A 20,082-nucleotide genomic window follows, 5' to 3' on the forward strand; every position below is an offset into this window, starting at 1 on the left:
GATTCTAGAAGATACTGGCACTTATGATTCAGCCACTTATCATGTAGTGCATCAGGGTGTTTCTGTACCTGCACAATTCTTTCTCAAGCTACCACACCCCATATTGATTAGTCCGGGAATCTTCCCCCCCCCCAATCCCCCCCCCCGCTTCCCCCAGAGATTACTTAATGTTCTTTTGTAGGGATTGCATCCATGGTCTAAGAGTATTAATAAAGGCTGATGGCATGAATAGCTTTTGTTCACATCGTCACATTGTTAGGGAGAAAAGTACATGAATCCGGTATCCAAAAGCTGTTCTCATAATTAGGATAAGAGCAGTGTCCAAAAGCTGTTTCTATGTTTCTCTGTTGCCAGATCTGTCTTTAAAATTTGCCAAGTATTATTGTTGCACACATGTTTGTTAATATGAGGTGAACATGATACAACACAGACGAGCGTTATTCCCGGGGATCTTGAAGCGGTTGAGAGATGCTTATGAACATTAGTTGGGAAATTTTAGAGGCACATGATTCTTCTTTGGGAGAGAGACTGAGAAAAGTTCCTCTTTTAATTTGACCATATTCATTGATGTAAAGTAAGTCGATAAAAGCATATGTTACTTTGAATGTGTAGCACCATTCAATCGTGTCTGAATAGACGTGAGAAAGAACTAATGGACGCTTTCAATCGTCTGTAATTGGGGGTGTGTGAACAACTCGAAGATTATGTTCAAACCACTTGCTTGTGTGTGGGTGAGGCGATAACTTTTGAAGGTGACATCATTCACTTCTAGATGAGTAAACTTGATGGTCAAGCCTACCATTGGCAAATGGTGAGACGCATCATAGGTTGGTTTTCAACGGGTATTTTACTGGTTTTTTTTGGGGTATTTAGCCTTTCCATTTATGGGTGAAAATGTGGGCTACGCTTTAAATATAATGCCCAAAAACCGAGAAATCCAGGAAGTTTGTAGGGCAATGGTGCCCATTTAAAAAATCACAAGTTGTAGCAATGTGAACACATTAAGCCAAAATAGATGGATCTTAGCATTTGGAAAAATGCAAGTACCTTATAAGCTTGCTTCATATAGATACAAAACTATAGTGTTTCTTATACAAAACTTTAGTGTTTCTTATGGAAACTTTGCAATGAGGATACTTTTTTTTTCTGTGGGTGTGAGCACAAGAAGATTTAGAAATTTTCTCATGTAGGAAAACGGAGTCTTTTCGAGTGTTTTTCATATAATGAATAACATCATGAGCTTTTGCTCGGGAGGCACCGCATACCTAGCTAGGTACGATTGGGGGCAAGTGGAGGGGCCGGCGGTCCCCTACCCCCAATCGTACTTAGCTAGGTATGCAGTGCCTCCCTCACAGAAGTTCATGATGTTGAGGTAAGTCACAATGTGGGAATTTGTCCAAAACTTCTTGTGTCGAGAGGGGGGGGGGGGGGGGTGGTGTTTTTTAACATAAACATAAGTAACACAAAGAAAACTAATAATTCAAAGAAACCTTAGACCAGAACAGCAAGAGTACCTGTACTAAACCAGTCAATATCAAAGTTTTGTATAGGGTAAGGCACATTCACAAGAAGATTCAGAAATTTTCTAATGTAGGAAAATGGAAGTCTTTTTTAGTGTTTTTCATACAATGCATAACATCATGAGCTTCTGCTCGGGAGGCACCACATACCTAGCTAGGTACGATTGGGGGCAAGGGACCGCCGGTCCCGTGCCTCCCGAGCGGCGGTCCCGTGCCTCCCGAGCAGAAGCTCATGATGTTGAGGTAAGTCACAATGTGAGAATTATTGTGAGAATCTGCCCAAAACTTCTTGAGATTACAACCAAGTCCTTTTGTTTTGGAAAATTTAATTAATTTTTTCAAATTTTTTTGTCCTAGATGTAGGCCCTATATGGATAAGGGCTCAACAGTTTTCAACAAGCCTTACGATTGAATTACAGCCCCTAGAGCTAAAACGGTGGCCGCTAGTGCGTCCTTGCCCACTTACCTCGATGGAGTCCTGACTCATTGCTGCATTGCTAGTGCGACTTCCATTTTCTTTTCATAATGATTGATGGCACTCTCTCTCTCTCTCTCTCTCTCTCTCTCTCACACACACACACACACACACACACCACTTCTATAAAGGCCCAATAGATCCTTGTTAGGCGCATTGATGCCTTCCACAGATATGGCAGTGCTAGTGCAGTTGGGGCTTTCTTTTATATTCTTTCTCCTTCCATGTACCTTACCTGGCCCTCGCCTCCAAGGAGTGATGGCAACCACCTATAGAGCAACAAAGACATCCCCTTCCCGTCCCAAATCTCTCGACTTTTACATGTATATCGCCGTCCAAAACAACAGCAACTTAGGCGGCATTGCCACGTTCACGGCAGTGCAATCTGCTCAGCCAAACCCAATTCAGCCTTTCTCTTTCGGCACTATCCACACATTTGACAACCCTCTCTACTCCACCGCTTCCTTGACCTCTGCAAGCCTCGGGCGCGCGCAAGGTTGGTATGGCAATACTGGGAAAGAAGTCCTCACCCTCTTCCTTGTGCAAACCTTCTCCTTCTTGAGCGGCCCAAACAATGGCACCTTAAGTCTTATGGGTGTTGACGTTGCCACTGACACTGTTAAGTATGGTGCTATAGTCGGCGGCACCGGCGATTTTTCCTGTGCTCGGGGTGTTGCGACACAAACCCTCGTGTCTTCTCAAATTGTGGACCAACAAACTGTCTCTTGGTTTCGTTTTGTCATCAACCTGACATACTAGTGTATAGGAGCCAATAAAAGGATAGGATGGGTTCCAAAACTAAGACAAGGTTTGAATAAATCCATAGGATCTTGATGAAGTAGACATTTTTGCATTTAAAGAGTTTCACATAAGCTATTGTTTGAGATAGTTTTGAGTTAAGATCATGGAGTATCGGAGGAGATCTAACTGAGAAGCTTTGAAGTTCCTTAAATTGGCCCATACAATTTGAGTGTTCCTAAACCGGCTCCTCTATCTTAGGCGATTTGGCATTTGCTATGATTGTAATTGCGCCTTGGGCCTCTTCTTTACTACTTTTTTTGAAAAGAGTGTTCAAAGTCTCATTCGTTTTTCACACTTGGAGATGATCCATCATTTGTCTGCTGAAGAGAATATGGCATGCTCTCTAATACTTGCTCAATCTTTGTTGAATTTAGTACATCCTATAATGTCAAGATCACTGAGCCCTCATGTTGTTACTATAATTGTTACATGTCAAAGCTCAAGGTTTGTCTCTTGATTTTTTTTTTAAAGTTTCAAGTTAAGGACATCCATCTTCTCCTATTTCTTCAAACTATTAGCAACCCCCCCCCCCCGGGCTTCCCGGGCCCTACTACTGGGACTCTACGAGAAGTCATCCAAAAAGTTTCTATGAACCGATCTACAAACTTTATAATTTAAATCTAGAAATTTTTAAAGAAAATGCTCTTCTTAACGCACTCCTTTTTGTCATATGAAGGTCAAAATTCTGGGGGCTTGCTTAAAAAAATGTCCTATTGGAAAGGGGAATAAAATAGGGTACCAGTAATTAAATGGAAGGAAAGTAGGGTAAGCTTCTCATCTATTTTCTAGAAAGAACAAACTTATAAAATAGGAGTCTCTCCTACTCTTCATGTTCCAATAAGACTTGCAAATTAAAAATTTACTTATAGTGCTCACCAAATACGCCACCGTCTTCTACTCTTCTCCACATGACACCAAATTACAAGAATTGACTTTTCATTTTTGTGATATTTTGTCAGCTTTGTTGTGCCTATATTTGGACCACAATAGGGAGCCCTTCAAATCTTAGCACTCCTAACAATGGGTGGCTCTTGCAGGGTTTGGGAAAAGTGTGTCTCAACATCCAACCGTGTTGTTTTAAAAGGCATCCAACCGCGTTGTTTTAAAAGGCAAAAGTGCCAATTGAGAGGAAAAGGAAAAACCCCGCCTAGATTACACTGTTATGGGCGAGTCTATGACGTGACAAAGCTTGGAAAAGGATCCAATTTAGTCTATTTAGCCCTTGCCTATGAAAGAGGAAGTTTCAGAGATTAGAGCTACGTTAAGGAATTTCGAACTATTTTCTAAATTTTAGGCAAGATATATGATGATGATCCAGTGCTAAAAAAAAACCAGGTTTAGTGTAATCCCACCTACAAATTTTAAAATTTACCTCTAAATTTTATATTTGAAGGTGGAAAAACCTACAAACTTTTGAAAAAATTAATGTAATTTGGTGTAAAAACCTTCAAATTTTGTCAATTTACCTATGTTGTTACGCATACGTAGGTTTGCCAAGTTTTTGGGAAAAAGTGTTTTTCGAGCATTGGATATATCCTTTTCCTCTTGCTTCTAATTGGCATCGTTGAAACTTTCAGCAGCACAAGTGTAAATTGAGACAAACTTTTCCCAAACACTGCATCAGATCAATCAAAGTCGGACTCTAGGGATTTGTTCCCAAAAGTCAAAACCACCTATTTTCTTCTCTTTTGTTCATTGCCAACATACCCTTTAAAGTTACTACAGACAGGACACTTAGCTGGTTTGTTTTCCTCATCAAAGCAAGCTTCCTTTGCCACAGAAGCATTCGACAAAAAATACTGGAGAACATTTCACCCTCCTTTATACAATACAATTGGACAGGCATCAGAAATCATCTTACAATCAAGAAAAGATGGAGAATTACTTTTAAGAAACATCATACAAGTCGGTGTTTGCAAAGACCCGCCTTTGGTGTATTTTTAACTGGCTAAAATGCAAATGTCTTGACTAGATTTGTCTGGCAACGCCCTTTGAGAAAAAGATAGAAGTCAATTGAGATTTCAGTAAACGAAAGAACATTCCTGTGCCCTTATATCAAAAAATTTGAGCTGATGTGGATAATGTGCTTGAGAATGCTACCATGTAGAAGAAGATTGTGGGTAATTTGCTACGACAATCTTGCTTCGAAAAAAACTGGTTAAATTTTCTTAGTTGTAAAAAAAGCAGCACACCCTTCAAATTTCGACCTTGAAATAGCTTCATTCGATTATACAACAACAAATAACTGAAGGCAGACTGTTGCTTTCAGAGCTCAATCATGTTCTTGAAGGTGCAGGGCAAAACTCTGGAAGAATCTTGCATTAAATTGCTCACAAATAGCTCATCAACATCTTTAAAAAGAGCTCAATCATGTCCTTGAAGGTGCACAGCAAAGTTCTGGAATCATCTTGCATCAACATCTTTGCTCTCCAGTAAATTGCTTGCAAATAGCTCATCATCTCTGTAAGCATCTTGCATCAATTTGCTTCTTACAGATAGCTCATCAACATGTCTTTATCGTGTTTACGCCGCTCCTAAACTTGTAGTGGATATAACAGGAAAAAAAAAAAAAACATAGTCTATGTACACAAGTCATATTAAGGGCATCCTTGGCTGTTCAATCCCATATCAACTTAGATCCTGCAATAGATTTTGGCAAAAGTATGTGATCATTACCGACAAGACCTCCTCTCAAAGGTAGAAAATATGAGGAAATGTGCGTGGGGTGTGTGTGTGTGTGTGTGTGAGAGAGAGAGAGAGAGAGAGAGAGAGAGAGAGAGAGAGACCTCTTCTGTTGATTTTCTGCTTTGCTCCTTCTTTGCTTGCTTTAACTTGCGTCTTTCTTTGGCTGATAGACTTGAGCGCAGCTGCGGCTTATCCCAATCCTTGATTGCAAGGTCCTCAAATGATTTCTGCAATAAAAGCAACAGAGGAGAATTCCTTTTGACATCTATCACCTCTCTCTCTCTCTCTCTCTCTCTCTCTCTCAAGTGGCTTGTGACGTTACATAAAATTGACCAAAGGTCCGTATACCAAAAATATGGGGAAAACCTTGAAGGACAACCTACGAGATCATGGAGAAAAATACCCATACAACCACCGGATACATCAAAGGATAAGATACTCAATCATGAGGCGGTGAGAACAATCCCTAGGCTATCCTAAACCCTAGAAGTAGGAGTTAGCTTGTCCACATGCACATAGGGTTCCCCTTTTCAAGGTGAGGTATTGGTACCGAGCTGCATGGCTTCCGTGTAGTCCGCCAACAATCTGCGAAGAAATCTTCGCTGGCCCACTTTGCTGTGTGGGTGTTGCGATACTTGAACTTCAAAAAGGACTGCAATGCTTGCTTCTTTGGGCCGCGCTGAAAGCCATGCAGAATAATATGCTCCGGCTCCACTTTCTCTTTCTACGATCTCGAGTTCATTCTCTTCAAGAAACTCCTTTGGGCAATCTCTCTGAAACAACTTTAACCACACTTTATAGACACATCTTTTTCTTTTCTAATGATTAGAAAAGGACTATGCTTCCTAAAAGACTGTGGATGGAATGCAAAATGAAAAATGTGACGAGTGCCAAACCTTTCAACAAGTAAATGCCAAAAACGTGATCTAAAATTGACTTTTCTACCTAAAACAATAGACTCTGGCAAACCATAAAGGGAATACCAATGCTTGATGGACAATCGTACTAATGCTTTTGCTGTGACCGTGTCTTGCGAAGGAGTGAGTGTGCAAATTTTATTGACATGACCTACAATGGTGAAACATTGTGTGTTCCTTGAATGCAAACTTTCTCCCTTTCCTAAAGTGATCTTCATGCTTCTGTGCTCATCAGTGAGTGAATCATGTGCATCGTGTAATATGGCTTTCCTATGAGAAGGTAACACACAAAGATGGTGACGAGGCTATGGGCTGATCTGCTATCGCCGATGTCGGCGATGGGCTGAAAACTGAAAAACACACTCATCTCAGGGCTGAATCTGAAACCGCTGGCTGATCTAGTACGATGGGCTGAATTCTAGAAACACTCGTTAATTTGGTGCAAAAACACCAGAGAGATGTTGAGGTACAACGAAACTGCTACTTGTACTGCGGGTACTAACTTATGGTTGAGGAGTGACCCCTAGGGTCACTTATATATGAAATAAAAGCTGGGTAGGGCAACGCCACTTAACAATCCCACGATTTCTAATTGACGCAAAAATGTCACTTATTAATAAGTTGTGAAATATTAATTAGAGGTGATTCACATGCAGATAAATACCTATGCTGCGTACTAATGCAAATGGATGGGAACACTCCCCCATGCCTACACGTAGCAGACATTGGCTATGCTCATGTGCAATCAAAGGGTATGCAACTAATTTGAAGGGCCTGGACATGCAGGTCCTACATACAAGCTCACAAGGGTGCCAAAATACTTCCTAGGCTATCCTAAACCCTAGAAGTAGGAGTTAGCTTGTCCATATGCACATAGGGTTATGTTGGAGCGCAAGGGGTTGCAAGTGTAGTAGGCGGTGTAGAGCAGGCAGGTCCTACATACAAGCTCACAAGGGTGCCAAAATACTTCCTAGGCTATCCTAAACCCTAGAAGTAGGAGTTAGCTTGTCCATATGCACATAGGGTTATGTTGGAGCGCAAGGGGTTGCAAGTGTAGTAGGCGATGTAGAGCAGCGTATGGCAGAGAAGTACGAGCGAGCATGAGACAAAGAAAACGAATGCAGAGTGATTGCGTGTACTGTTTGATAGTACACAAAGCATAACAAATGTATTTTATATGTGTTAGGGTATATAAGGTTTACATAGCCCTGTGTGAGTTTATACATGAGGTGAGGGCTTTTACACCCAACAGCCTCCCACTTAAAGGCCCGAAATGGTACCTTTAAGATAACCAACTCCCACTAACCGGATGCAATGCTCATGCTGAGCCTTTGCAAGATTTTTAGTGAGAATATTTGCAGGGTTATCTTGGGTTTTGATCTTAGTCAGTGTGATGAGACCATCATCCAAGACCCGTCGTGTACAATGGTACCAAACATCTATGTGCTCGGTACGAGCATGGTGTTAAAGTTCAGTTTCTTGTCCGGTGGTAGCTCTAGTATCTCCCAAGAGCAAATTAGGGATGTTTTGTGGATGTGCCCGACCATACTCGAGGAAGACGTACCTGTTCACGACAGTGCACTAGGCTGGTATGAGGCGGACCCCCGTTTTTAGGGTTTCTCGGGGTCAGAGTCTCAAGTCTTCTGCAGTTCTACTACTAAATATGTGTCCCAGTTCACTTTCAGCGAGTTTACATATTTATTAGCACATTTTAGCCATTTATGGGATCGTGCGGTTTTCTGTTGAGGTAGGGCAAACTTGTAGTTTCCCTATATAGGTAGCCCCCCCCCCCCCCCCCCCCCCCCCCCCCCCCCCCTCGTACTTTTGGCATATTGTCAGTGCAGAGATCCAACGTTTGGGCACTCACTCTCTCTCTATTGTTTTCAGCTTTGCTAGCGTTTTGTGTTCGTGCACTTTCTCACTCTAGTGTTTTTGGCATCATCGTCGATCTCTCTCTTGCTGGCGTTTTCTCGCAGCAATACCTCTCTCCCTTGCTAGCACTCCCCTTCCACAACGTGTGCACACCCTCTTTGGTGTGCCACATCCTGGTGTGTGCTTGTGTACGTTTGGTGGGCGGTACGTGCTAGGACCTTGACAACGAGGAGACCCATGGGTCGTGATAGATACGAGATCTATTGGCTGCCCGACACGGAGAGGTGGTTTGCTCGCGGTTGCAGACAAACTCATCACCTGATTCACCCTTTTCCGCTGCACCTTTGACATGGTATCAGAGCCACGGCGTGCTCTCGAATCGGATCGGTGATTTTTGCGAGTTGGTGGTGCTGATTTGTCGCAACGAAAAGAGACGGTTTACTGTTTTTTCTGCATTTTTCACTCTCTTGGGATGGATTTCGGCTGTAGTGGGCAGATTTTCAAATTTTACCTTCTACCTCAACCTAGCGGTATCACATGCCTAGATTCTCCAACACCATGGAGAAGAGCGACGATTCTGAAACCTATTCAGCCCATGGTGATGAAGTGAACCATGAGGATGGGATCGGCGACGGTGACAACACCGTCAACGAAGAATGGAGAGATTGGTCCCCGTTCTACTCCGGCATAGGTGATCAACCAATCAAGATACCTACACTCCCTACCTTTCCCTCGGATCGGCAAGAGACAACTAGCAATTTGGCAAGCCACCATGATGGCGGTCTTTGACTTTTACGAGCTTGGAGGTTTTGTCTTGAGCAACTTTCAAAAGCCAAAGGAACCGAAGAGAACAAAGTTATGGGTGAGCGTCAATGCTCGGATCTGGTCCTTTATTCTCCTCAACAGTACACCATCGATGATTAGCCATATACAGTTGATGAAAGATGCGAAGTTGATTTGGGATCGGCTTTTTTCCCTTTATGATCGAGTTTCTCCAATGAAGCGGATAGCCCTCGAGGTGCAATTGAGTGCGAACCACTTTTCTATGCAGGATCACATCAATAAGATGCGGGAGTTTCAAGAGTGTCACGATTGTGACTATGTTGCAGTATTACAATGGTTGCAGCTCTTCGCCGAAAGGATGTGTCTTTACGTCTAAAGTCATGTCTCTTCACCAAGAGACGTGTCTGTTCATTTTTTCTCTTCGTCTCCTATATAAGGAGCCCTTGTATCACACATTCTATCAATCAAACATACGAGTCTTCTGAGTCTCGCATCTAAGTTCAGTTCAAGTTTCTCAAGTCTGAATCATGAGTTTGAGTACTTAATTAAGGATTAGTACCTAGAATCCTTACAATGGTATCAGAGCAAACTTTTTCTCGGGACCCGAAGGTATAGTGTGGTGCTAGGAGTGATGACCTGCACACTACACACTGCTCTCTCTCTCTCCCCTACGTGCAGTTATGTGATGCCCCACAAGAGGGCTCTTCATTTGACTGATGTACAGCTGTGTGGGTTCATGCTTTTGTGCTGAGGCAAGAGCCTCCTTGAGCAGGAACAGGGGTAGCTAGCTGCTGCTCCAAAGCAAGCACTGGTGAGGGTCATAACCTCACCTTACAGGTGCATTTTCAGCGCTGCGTATGTGCTGTAAATTGACTGTTTTTCAGCCATATGGATGCCAAAACCATTGGGAATAGTGCCCCACTGGCAGAGGACAGTTAGGGGACTGTTTGGGGCTGAAAACAGGGCAAAAACAAGTAAATACAGCGTGCTGAATTTATTGTTTTTGGGCAAGAATCAGAGGGTTTATGCCAGTGGAAGTGAGTTCCAACAGGGGAATCGGTTTCGCGCAAGTTTTGGGGCTGTTATGCTGCCGAAATTTGGCCAAATCAAGTGGTATCTAGTGTGATACATGTAAAGGATTCCCAGGACCTTACTTTGTAATTTACCCTCTCAAAGAATAAAGAAATACCGAAAGGGGCGCCAATTTTGGGGCCTACAGGTTGTCGGCGTCTACTCGGAGCATTTTAGCTTTCGAGCCGTGTGTGTGATTAAGTGTTAATTCCCGTTACAGGTCTCCTTGGCAAAGTGCTCTGTGTGTGTGTCTAAAGTAAAGAATTTCGGGTGAAAGCCAACGCCTACCGCCCCACCACGGGCCGGTTTCAGACTGACTTTCCATCTTGAAACTTGCACAAAAAATTAGGGTTAGGTTCCTTCCATGAGGTCGTAGCCGAGCACAGCATGGTCCGCCAGCTCTTGGACAAACAGTGTTGCTTTGGCGGCGATAGTAGTCCCAAGATAGCAATCGCACTAAACCTCCAAGGTCATCTGCTCGTGAAGAGACATCTACTGAGAAATTTCAAAATATAATCTGCTAGGGTTTCCATGGCAAGCATTTCAGGATACCCCACTCTACCAGAAGTTGCACTCTGAAGAAAGATGATAGAAACCGTATAACTTCGGACAATTTTTTTTCTTTTTTCTTGAAAGCTTGCCAAGTACTTGGAGTATGTTGCTTGGTAGCTGTAGACATAAACATCTGCATGGCACTGCTTTTGAGAAAAACAGTGACTTGAAACAAATCTGGATCCTTCTCTTGCAAGTGATCTTAATTGGCTTATGCCTTGTAAGACATGAGTAGTGAAGACGAGAGCGCGCCCAATGCGCGATGAAGTAAGGGTGGGAGTCGCTAATAGGTCCGGGTTGGAGGGCGAAGATCTCTCAAATAAAATTCCATCAATAGCTTTGTCTGCTCTTTTGTAGGACCGGTATGCTTTCAGAAAAGCACACGCCTGATGCTCTGATACCATTGTCACAAGACGGGCACCACGTGCCAATAGAAAAGAACAGACTGAACAACTTTAAGCACTTCAACTAACAATTGAATTGAAATAGAGAGAGACGACACGTGACACGGAGTGGCGGAATTCCACCCCAGAGAGTATTGGCCCCAAACCTTGGCGCCCCTTTCAGTATTTCTTTATATTACATCAACACAGTACAAGCCGGTACTCTAGACTCTGCACCTTCTTCAGGAAGCATGCCAGAGAATGAGCCCTAACCTCATATTTAAAGGCCCTAAAGCAATTACAGTGAAAAGCCTTCAAAAGTCAAAAGCTCCTGGTTCAAAAAGCAATGCCAAAAGCTGCCAGCTTTTCGTAAATCGCGGTGTCCGTACAGCTGGGCACGTGTCAGTCCGCCATGTCAGCAAATCAGGGTTAGGGTTAGGGTTAGGGTTTTTTATTTTAGGGTTAGGGTTTTGGGCAAAATTAGGGTTTTTGATTTTAGCGTTAGGGTTTCAACAAAATTAGGGTTTTTTATTTCAGGGTTAGGGTTTCAACAAAATTAGGGTTTTGTGATTTTAGGGTTAGGGTTTCAACACAATTAGGGTTTTGGACAGAATTAGGGTTTTTGATTTTAGGGTTAAGGTTTCAACAGAATTAGAGTTTCGACACGTCATCAGTTTGTTACAATGTACCTTTTGTGTAGGTTGAACCTCAAGAGAATTCCTTCCAGATGTTGAAGAAAATGCTTTCTGTAGCACCAATATTACAACCTCCAGATTTGTCATTACCTTTTCATGTATTTGTTGATGCATCGAATATGGCTATTGGTGCTGTCCTTATGTAGGAAAAAGTTAGGGGATGGTTCAGACCTGTTTACTATGGTAGTAGGGTGTTAACATCAACTGAGAGGAATTATGCTGTGACAAAAAGAGAAGCTCTTGGCATGGTATATGCTTTAAATAAATTCAGGCATTACTTGTTGAGCAACAAAGTCATTTTTCATGTGGACCATCAGGCATTACTTTACTTGATTAAGAAGCCATTGCTGACAGGGAGATTAGCGAGATGGATGTTGTTGTTGCAGGAGTTTGACTTTGTAATTGTTCATGCTCCTGGCAAAGAGCATACCATAGCTGATTATTTAAGTAGAATTGAGGAACCAATTGGGGTTTCAGATGATTTACCTGATGCTGATTTGTTTGAACTTCAGAATTCAGTCTCTGAATCATGGTATGACCAGATACTCATATTTCTGACAGATGGTACAATGCCAATCGGATTTTCAGGAGACCAGAGAAGGAAGTTTGCTTTAGAGAGTCGACCATTTTTGGTAATAGCAGGAGCATTGTACAAGAAAGGAATTGATCAAGTAATTCGAAGATGCATTCCAGATTTTGAACAGAGAGCTGTTCTGCAGGAAGCCCTTTCAGGAGCAGCAGGAGGACATTTTTCAGGTGACATTACAGGCAAAAAAGTGTTGCAAGCTGGATTGTGGTGGCCCACTGTGTTAAAGGATGCTCATGAGTATGCTAAAAGATGTGTAATTTGCCAGAAGTTAGGACAGCCAGATTCTAGAGATAGAATGACAGACCATCCTATTTACCTTTGGAACCTTTTCAGAAGTGGGGAATGGCCTTTGTGGGACCTGTAAAGCCCACCACTAGTAGAGGATGCAAGTACATCCTGGTAGCTACAGATTATTGCACTAAAGCAGTAGCTCTGAAAGACAATAAAGCTCAGAGTGTTACTTGGTTTCTCTATCACAACATTATGACTAGATTTGGATGTCTTGTGGAGCTGATCAGTGATAGAGGTAGCCATTTTCTCAATGAGGTGATTGCTGAGTTAACCAAAACTCATATGATTATGCACAAGAAGTCCACAGCTTATCATCCTCAAGCTAATGGGCAGGCTGAAAGTACAAACAAGACCTTAGTAAGGATATTGAAGAGAATTGTTTAGGACAACAAGAAAGATTGGGATCAAAAGCTTGATTTAGCATTCTGGTCTTTTAGGACAACTTTCAAGGCGACGACAGGTATGACTCCATTTAAATTGGTTTATAATTTGGAAACTGTGGTCCTTATGGAATTTGTGGTTCCAAGTCTTCGAGTCAGTGCTGAGAAAATGAGTCCCAAGTTGTCAGTCAAGTACAGGAGAAAGTATTTGATGCACTTAGAAGAAGACAGATTGATTAGCTCCTATATCTCTGAAGTGATTCAAAGAAGGAGGAAAGCTTGGGTAATCATGAATGTTAAGTTTAAAGCTTTTCAGGTTGGAGATTGGGTTATGTTGTATAACTCCACATTAGGGCCACATCCAAGCAAGCTGACTCTGAGATATATTGGTCCTTATAAAATTGTCCAAGACATGGGCCAGGGAACATTCATAGTTGCTGATGTTTTTGGTACCAGAGTTGAGAAACCTGTTAAGGGGTTCAGGTTGAAAAAATTTCAAAGAAAACCACCTCATTTGGACTAGCCTTTAGCAGGGCTGATTCAACCTGACCAGTTTTTAGGGTGCAGTATGGAAAGATGGTTTGGGGCTTGTCAAACTTTTCCAAAGGATTTGTTTATAGAGTATGTTGAATCCCATTGTGCAATACAAATTGGTGCAAAAGCAGGTCACAAGGGTCAGAGTTCAAGGCTCAGTAGTTGGTTATGTAAGGCATTTGCAATCGGATTTTCTCAAATCCGATCTCTTTGCCAGGTCGGATTCTCTTGGATCAGATTTTTTCACATCGGGTTTTCTCAGGTCGGATGTTCCTGGGTCAGAATTTTTAATGAAGGTAATTTGAAAAGATATTTTGATATGCAGGATGATTTCCCATTGAATGAATCCCTTGTGCAGCGGGTATTATTAGTGGAGGGTACGCTAATCGAAGGTACCATCCATCACCTCTATCGCCCTCAAACGTGCCTTATGTTGTCGCCTGACTTTTTCAAGTACACACGGTACCTCTGTGCTCACCTTCAGCCATGGTACGCGAGAAACAAGGCAACGCCATGCATCCGGAGTTGGAGCAGGATGAGCCGCCACAACGCTTGCGACGCAAAGGGCAAGTGGTAAGCGTTGATGTGAGCAGCCCGGAAGAGGAAGAGGCTTCCGATGACGAGGATACACACATGGCAACTCCCCTTAGGCTTTAGCGCGGCAAAGCTGCAACAATCCCTGATGGAGCCCTTCACCGATTTCAGAGTGTCTTTGGACTTAACAATGGAAGCAAATGTGGCATGGTTGCAAATCATCGGATTGCAGGAATTTGCCTTGTTGCCATGGGAGGACTGGCGGAACAACTATCATGCCAAGGCCCAGCTTGACATCCTGAGAAAAACAAAGGGTATGATTTCAAGCAATCTGTCTCTTACTCCTTATTTGGTAGCCCAAGTGTTTCAATTGCCATCAAAAGGAATTATCAACATCCCCAAGTGTTCTGAAGTTTTGTTGAATAAGGAACTTGGTCCCACTGAGGGTGGTGGGAAGTACTACATGCTTAAAAATGTGAATTATATCCGAAGGGAGCAGTTAAGGTGGTACCTAGAAAGATTGTGTTTCTTGATTAAGTTCGACTACATGTCCAAAGAGAACTATGGGCCACTGTGTTTTGCAAAACAAGGGGGTAAGGTAAATTGGGCTCACTAGTTATATGATAAGATTTCTGCTGAGGTATACATGTCGGACAAAAGAAAAGCTCAGAATTGTACTAGGCTCTCTGCATTTTTTGGCAGCATTGTTTAATTTTCCTTCTAAAGCTCCTAGTGCATATAAGGATGCAGGTGATCAGGTCCTTACAGGTTTCTTGGGCAGAAGTTCAGAGGTGCAGGTGAATCAGACTTCAGGTTTGAAGTTGGAATTGCCAGCACATATGCAGGAGAATAAGCAACAGATGTCTTCTTTTAGATTCTTGGTGCAAGCTGGATACTCAGAGGAAGAAGCTTTAAAAGCTGTGCAGAATTCAGAACTGGCTCATTCGATGCAGGATTTGGATATGCCCATTATGAGCTTTGATGTCAAAGTGCAGACATCAACTAAATTGGGGAAGCTGTTTACTTTGTCAAAGAAAAGGAAAGTGGACAGTGAAGTGTTCAAGGTAGTTAGGCAGCTGGATTTTGACCCTGGCACTGTTGAGAAAACTAAGGAACTGGTTGACATTGAGGATGTTGACATGGCTGTACACATGTTAGCACAGGTTAATCAATTTGTTCAAAAACAGCAGCTGCAGGTAGATAATCACATGCATGCAATGTCCAAAACAGGGGCAGCTCAGGTGTTATTGCAGGAGCAGGTTGAAATGGTCAAGAATTTGACAATGGAGATGGAGGGTTTGAAGATCAAGCACAAGGATGGGATGTAGACTGTTTTGGGGCAACATAAATATGAATTGGCCAAGGTCAGACTGTCTTTAGGGCTGTTCAAAGAATGGACCATGACCTTGGAAGAGAAGGTCAGCAATGAGTTAGAGCAGCTGGCTGACAAAAATGTAGAACTGCAAGTCCAGAATTTGATGTTTGATCAAAGTCTCCAGCCTTTGCTGGATATGGAGAAACAGGTGTTGTCTCAAGAGGAGTTGGATGTGACTAGGGTTTTAATGTCAAGAGGGGATGTGCAGGTCCTTAAGCAGCAGCTCAAGAATACAATGGAAGAGGTATAGCAATCCATCAGAGCTAGATTGACTACTGTGTTGAAGCAACCATATGAAATAGTGAAAACTGGCTTTGTGAGTGCACATGAAGCTGATTTACTGGCAGAGGTAGCTCAACTTAAGAAGGAAAGAGAATTTTGGATTAAGCAGGTACAGGAGATTAAAGCAAAGCACAAGGAGAAAGTGGTGATTGAAGAGCAGCCACAGTGTGCAGAACAAGCTGAGTGTTCAGATAAACCATTGCATGACATGGAAAATTCAGAATTGGAAAAGAAGCAAAGTGCTGAGCCAGAATTGGAGATTGATGAAGATGTTCTAGCAGGGTTTGCAGTACCAGCTGTGGAAACTTCTGATCCAGTAGAAGTTTCTATTTCTGAGGCTGAGGCTGGTGCTGATGCTGGTTCTCAGGCTATGCAGAAATGATGTAGTATTTGGCATTTCAGACTGAGCAACATATGTAGTTTTTTGGAACTTGTTTTGTGGTCATGTTCTTTTTTGATCAAGGGATATGTAAGTCCGAATCGGATTTCTACGAAATCCACCACCGGGACGTGCCATGTGTTGAAAGGGTAATTACTTAGCTAAATTGATGCTCAGTCGAATTTATGCTGAATCAGATCTGAATCGGATTATGCTCAGTCGGAATTTGGTTAGGTCGGATGTTCATGTCAAGAAGGTTTCAGTTAGCGCAGTTATGACTTGCTAGAGATAGAAGTAGTCGTGTGTACGAGAGAGAGGAGATGTACACGCTCTCAGCAATGAAGTTTTCTGACGTCTGAACTCGCTTTGGTTCTGTTTCTACTCAGTCTGAAGTTGTTTATTCTATCTTATGCAATATTCTGATTATGAATTCAATGTTCATTTCTCTGTGTACAAGTATGTGTGTGAGTAGGATTCTTGTGTTGATGAACCCCAACATGGGGAGTTTACTTCCAATGCTTTTGTTCAGTTTTGTTCGGACCGTGGTATCAAGCAAGAGCTTGCGAATACCAATTCACCTTCAGAGAATGGAGTTGTGGAGCGGAAGAATAGGACAATGGTAGAAATGGCACGGACCATGCTTGAGCATCGAGATTTACCTAAGTCCTTATGGGCTGAGGCAATTGCAACGGCTATCCACACTGTAAACCGATCTCCAACCTCTTCCGTTCCCAAGAAGACACCATTTGAAGCCTATTTTGATAAGAAGCCCGACGTCTCTCATTTTCAGATTTTTGAGAGTGATGCCTATGTCCATGTATCGAAGGAGTAAAGGGGGAAGTTTGACCCCAAGACCCGGAGAATGTTTTTTGTCGGCTACAACTCTGTGATCTTACCTTCAGAGGGGGCTTCCGCTCCCACGCCTTCCACGATGACCCCCGACTTGCCGATACTTGGAGACCCAGATTTTGATTTGCCGATTAATGAGCCCTCTTCTCCTACCCCTGTCCCTCATGCTACGGAGGAGCATGCACCCATTCCCGATGATGCAGATGACACTGGTTCTCATCATAGTGACGAGTTAGAGCCAGATATACCAGTAGCTCCTCCCACGAGGAGCAAGCCCGACAAGTTGCTGAAGTGGCTATTGGAGACTTTGCGAGATACAGCAACCTCAGATTTTCCACCTGATTGGTGTGAAGTCGGTACCACACGACGCTCTCAGCGACTTCGACTTGCTGAGGTGGATAAGCCTTTACTTCAACTGAACTATGCATTGATGTCTACAGTGATCAAGGACATAGTTCCTCTTACCGTTGAGGAGGCACTTTCACAACCAAAGTGGAAGTTGGCTATGCAGAAAGAACTTAATTCCATCAAAAAGAACAACACATGGGTGTTGGTTACATGACCCGCCAAGCGGAAAGTGATTGGGGTCAAATTTTACCGGGAGGGAGGATTATTGACACTTATTATCCTCTACGTCGACGATCTTGTGATTACAGTAGCCATGTTGAGCACATCCACAGTATTATGGCAACCTTGGCAAAGGAGTTTGAGATGACAGATCTTGGCTTGCTTCATCATTTTCTTGGATTCGAGGTTCGGCAGACAAAGGGGGGCATCTTCCTCTTTCAGGAGCGGTATATCTAGGAATTATTGGAAGCATTTGGTATGACCGAGTGCAGATTTATCTCTACTCCCAAGATCCCAATTAGCAAAAATTGTCAAAGTTTGATCTCCCTATTGTAGCAGATGCTACACACTATTGGAAACTAGTTGGTCCTCTCATTTGGGTTCTCAACACCCCGTTTGATGTCAGTTTCCCAGTGGGTCTTCTCAATTCCTCCATGGAGAAACTCGCCAAGTTACATTTGGAGCAGGCCCTTCTCTGTGGTATTTGAAGGCCACCAAGTCACTAGGCATTCACTATGCAGCTGGAGGTGCGGACTCCCAGATATTCTACGAGGATGGAGTGATTCGGATTGGGAAGGTGATCTAGACGGACGACGGTCGACCCTGGTTATACTTTTTCTTTTGGCTTAGGAGCGGTTTCATGGAGCAGCAAGAAACAGCTAGCAGTCGCCTTGTCGTCAAGGAGGCAAAGTACCCTGCTGTTTGCAGTGCTACATGTGAGTCAATGTGGATTCGGAGGCTACTTTTAGATATGGGCTTTCAAGTTTCCACAACATACGACCATTATGTACTCAGACAACAAGAGTTGTATAGACATTCCGAAGAACCCGTTGTTTCATGCCAGACCAAACATATAGAGATACATTACCATTTTGTTCGTGAGAAGACCAAGGATGGCTCTATCTCACTAGAATACATTCCGACTTCGGATAACCTAGCTGACATCTTCACCAAACCTCTTCCACAGGCGACAATATCCTCTCATGCCAGCTCCCTTGGACTAGTTTTCCGTCGAGGAGCTGAGAGGGGGAGTTAGAGTTCAGGTTCCCTGTCCAGTGGTAGCTCTAGTATCTCCTAGGAGCAGATTAGGAAGTGAGGGTTGTTTTGTGGTTGTGCCCAGCCGTACTTGAGGTAGACGTACCTGTTCGCAGCGGTGCACTTCACTATGTTGCTCACCTGATAGGTTGGCATGAGGCGGGACTCCCGTTCCTAGGGTTTCTTGGGGTCGGAGTCTTGAGTCTTCTGCAGTTCTGCTATTAAATACGTGTCCAAGGTCACTTTTAGTGAGTTTACAAATTTATTAGCACATTTTAGCCATTTATGGGATCGTGGGGTTTTTTGGCTGAGGTAGGGCAAACTTGTAGTTTCCCTATATAGGTGCCCCCCCCTCCCCTTCGTACTTTTAGCATGTTGTTCAGTGCAGAGATCCAGCGTTTGGGCACTCTCTCTCTCTAGCTTTTTCAGCTTTGCTAGTGTTTTGTGTTCGTGCACTTTCTCTATCTAGCGTATTTGGCATCATCATCAATCTCTCTCTTGCTGGCATTTTCTCGCTGTGATACCTCTCTCCCTTGCTAGTGCTCCCCTTCCACAGCGTGTGCACACCGTCTTCGGTGTGCCACATCCCGTGGTGTGTGCTCGTGCCCGTTCGGAGGGCGGTATGCGCTAGGACCTTGACGGCGAGGAGATCCATCGCGATAGATACGAGATCTATTGGCTGCCCGGCATAGAGAGCTGGTTTGCTCGCGGTTGCAGACAAGTTCTGAAGGGAATGGGATCGTGCTAGCTAGGGTGTATGAAAGAGAAACATTGTGCACACAAGTGAGTGTGTGTAGGCTAGATTATCACTCAATCGAATTAGGTTCCAAGATGAATTAACTTGGACTCATAAACACGATCTTGAGTAGTTGCTAAGCCATCACAAGCTCACCATAAACAAGAGAGATGTAATGCAAAATGAAAATGTTTGCTTATTCATGAAATGAGCTTTAAGTAGCTCTACAGCCTTGCACCAATACATGTGGGATAATTCCCCCTCTTCTCTCATCGACTCACACTCTAGTGACTCTAGGACAAAGCTCACACCTTACAATCCTCCCCTTGAGGTTTGGACTAGGACAATACAATGAAGGTTCTTTATCCACTAGGATGACACATGGTATCCACTAAGGATGTCAATACAAGAGAAATCCTCCCCTTGAACTTTGGGCTACAGCTTGATGAAGAAAGCCAACAGTCCAATCCAGAAGCACAAACAACATACATCCACTCCAATCCACGAGCAAAAACAATGCTCTTGTCACGTGACACATTCAACCCTATGTGTCCGTGGACAACCTACAGCATGATCAAGGTTCAGTCAGTCCAGTCAGTCTAGATTAGAAGTGATCTGGCACTTTTGTGAGTCTATTCGTAGACTGTGCATGCCGAGTCACTTAGTGTAGATACATATCCTCTGGTTGCACACAGCATGATCATAAGCATTCCCATCAGAATCCATCAGAATCAGTCAGGGGAATTTTCCAGTGCATTTAGCATATTTTACCTATTT

The 20,082-nt window shown here is 43.2% G+C and overlaps 2 protein-coding genes across 2 annotated transcripts in view; one reads left to right on the forward strand and one right to left on the reverse strand.

Annotated features, from left to right (window-relative positions):
- Positions 1 to 2,139: 2,139 nt before the first annotated feature.
- LOC147427638 (dirigent protein 23-like) lies at positions 2,140 to 3,077 on the forward strand. The gene has a single exon (XM_086496917.1). It carries the CDS (start codon positions 2,155 to 2,157, stop codon positions 2,752 to 2,754), a length of 600 nt encoding a protein of 199 aa, XP_086353043.1. The 5' UTR covers positions 2,140 to 2,154; the 3' UTR covers positions 2,755 to 3,077.
- A 1,919-nt stretch (positions 3,078 to 4,996) lies between these two features.
- The window catches only part of LOC147427639 (uncharacterized), a 32,979-nt gene continuing 17,893 nt past the window's right edge, over positions 4,997 to 20,082 (reverse strand). The window contains exons 2-3 of the mRNA XM_086497560.1: positions 5,583 to 5,708; positions 4,997 to 5,436 (exon numbers count right to left, since the gene is read on the reverse strand). Coding sequence (XP_086353686.1) covers positions 5,425 to 5,436; positions 5,583 to 5,708 — 138 coding nt within the window. The 3' untranslated portion in view covers positions 4,997 to 5,424. The remainder of the gene's footprint in view (positions 5,437 to 5,582; positions 5,709 to 20,082) is intronic.

Source organism: Adiantum capillus-veneris, chromosome 23 (assembly GCF_014529385.1).
Source record: "Adiantum capillus-veneris isolate H3 chromosome 23, ASM1452938v2, whole genome shotgun sequence".
Taxonomy (NCBI): Eukaryota; Viridiplantae; Streptophyta; class Polypodiopsida; order Polypodiales; family Pteridaceae; genus Adiantum; species Adiantum capillus-veneris.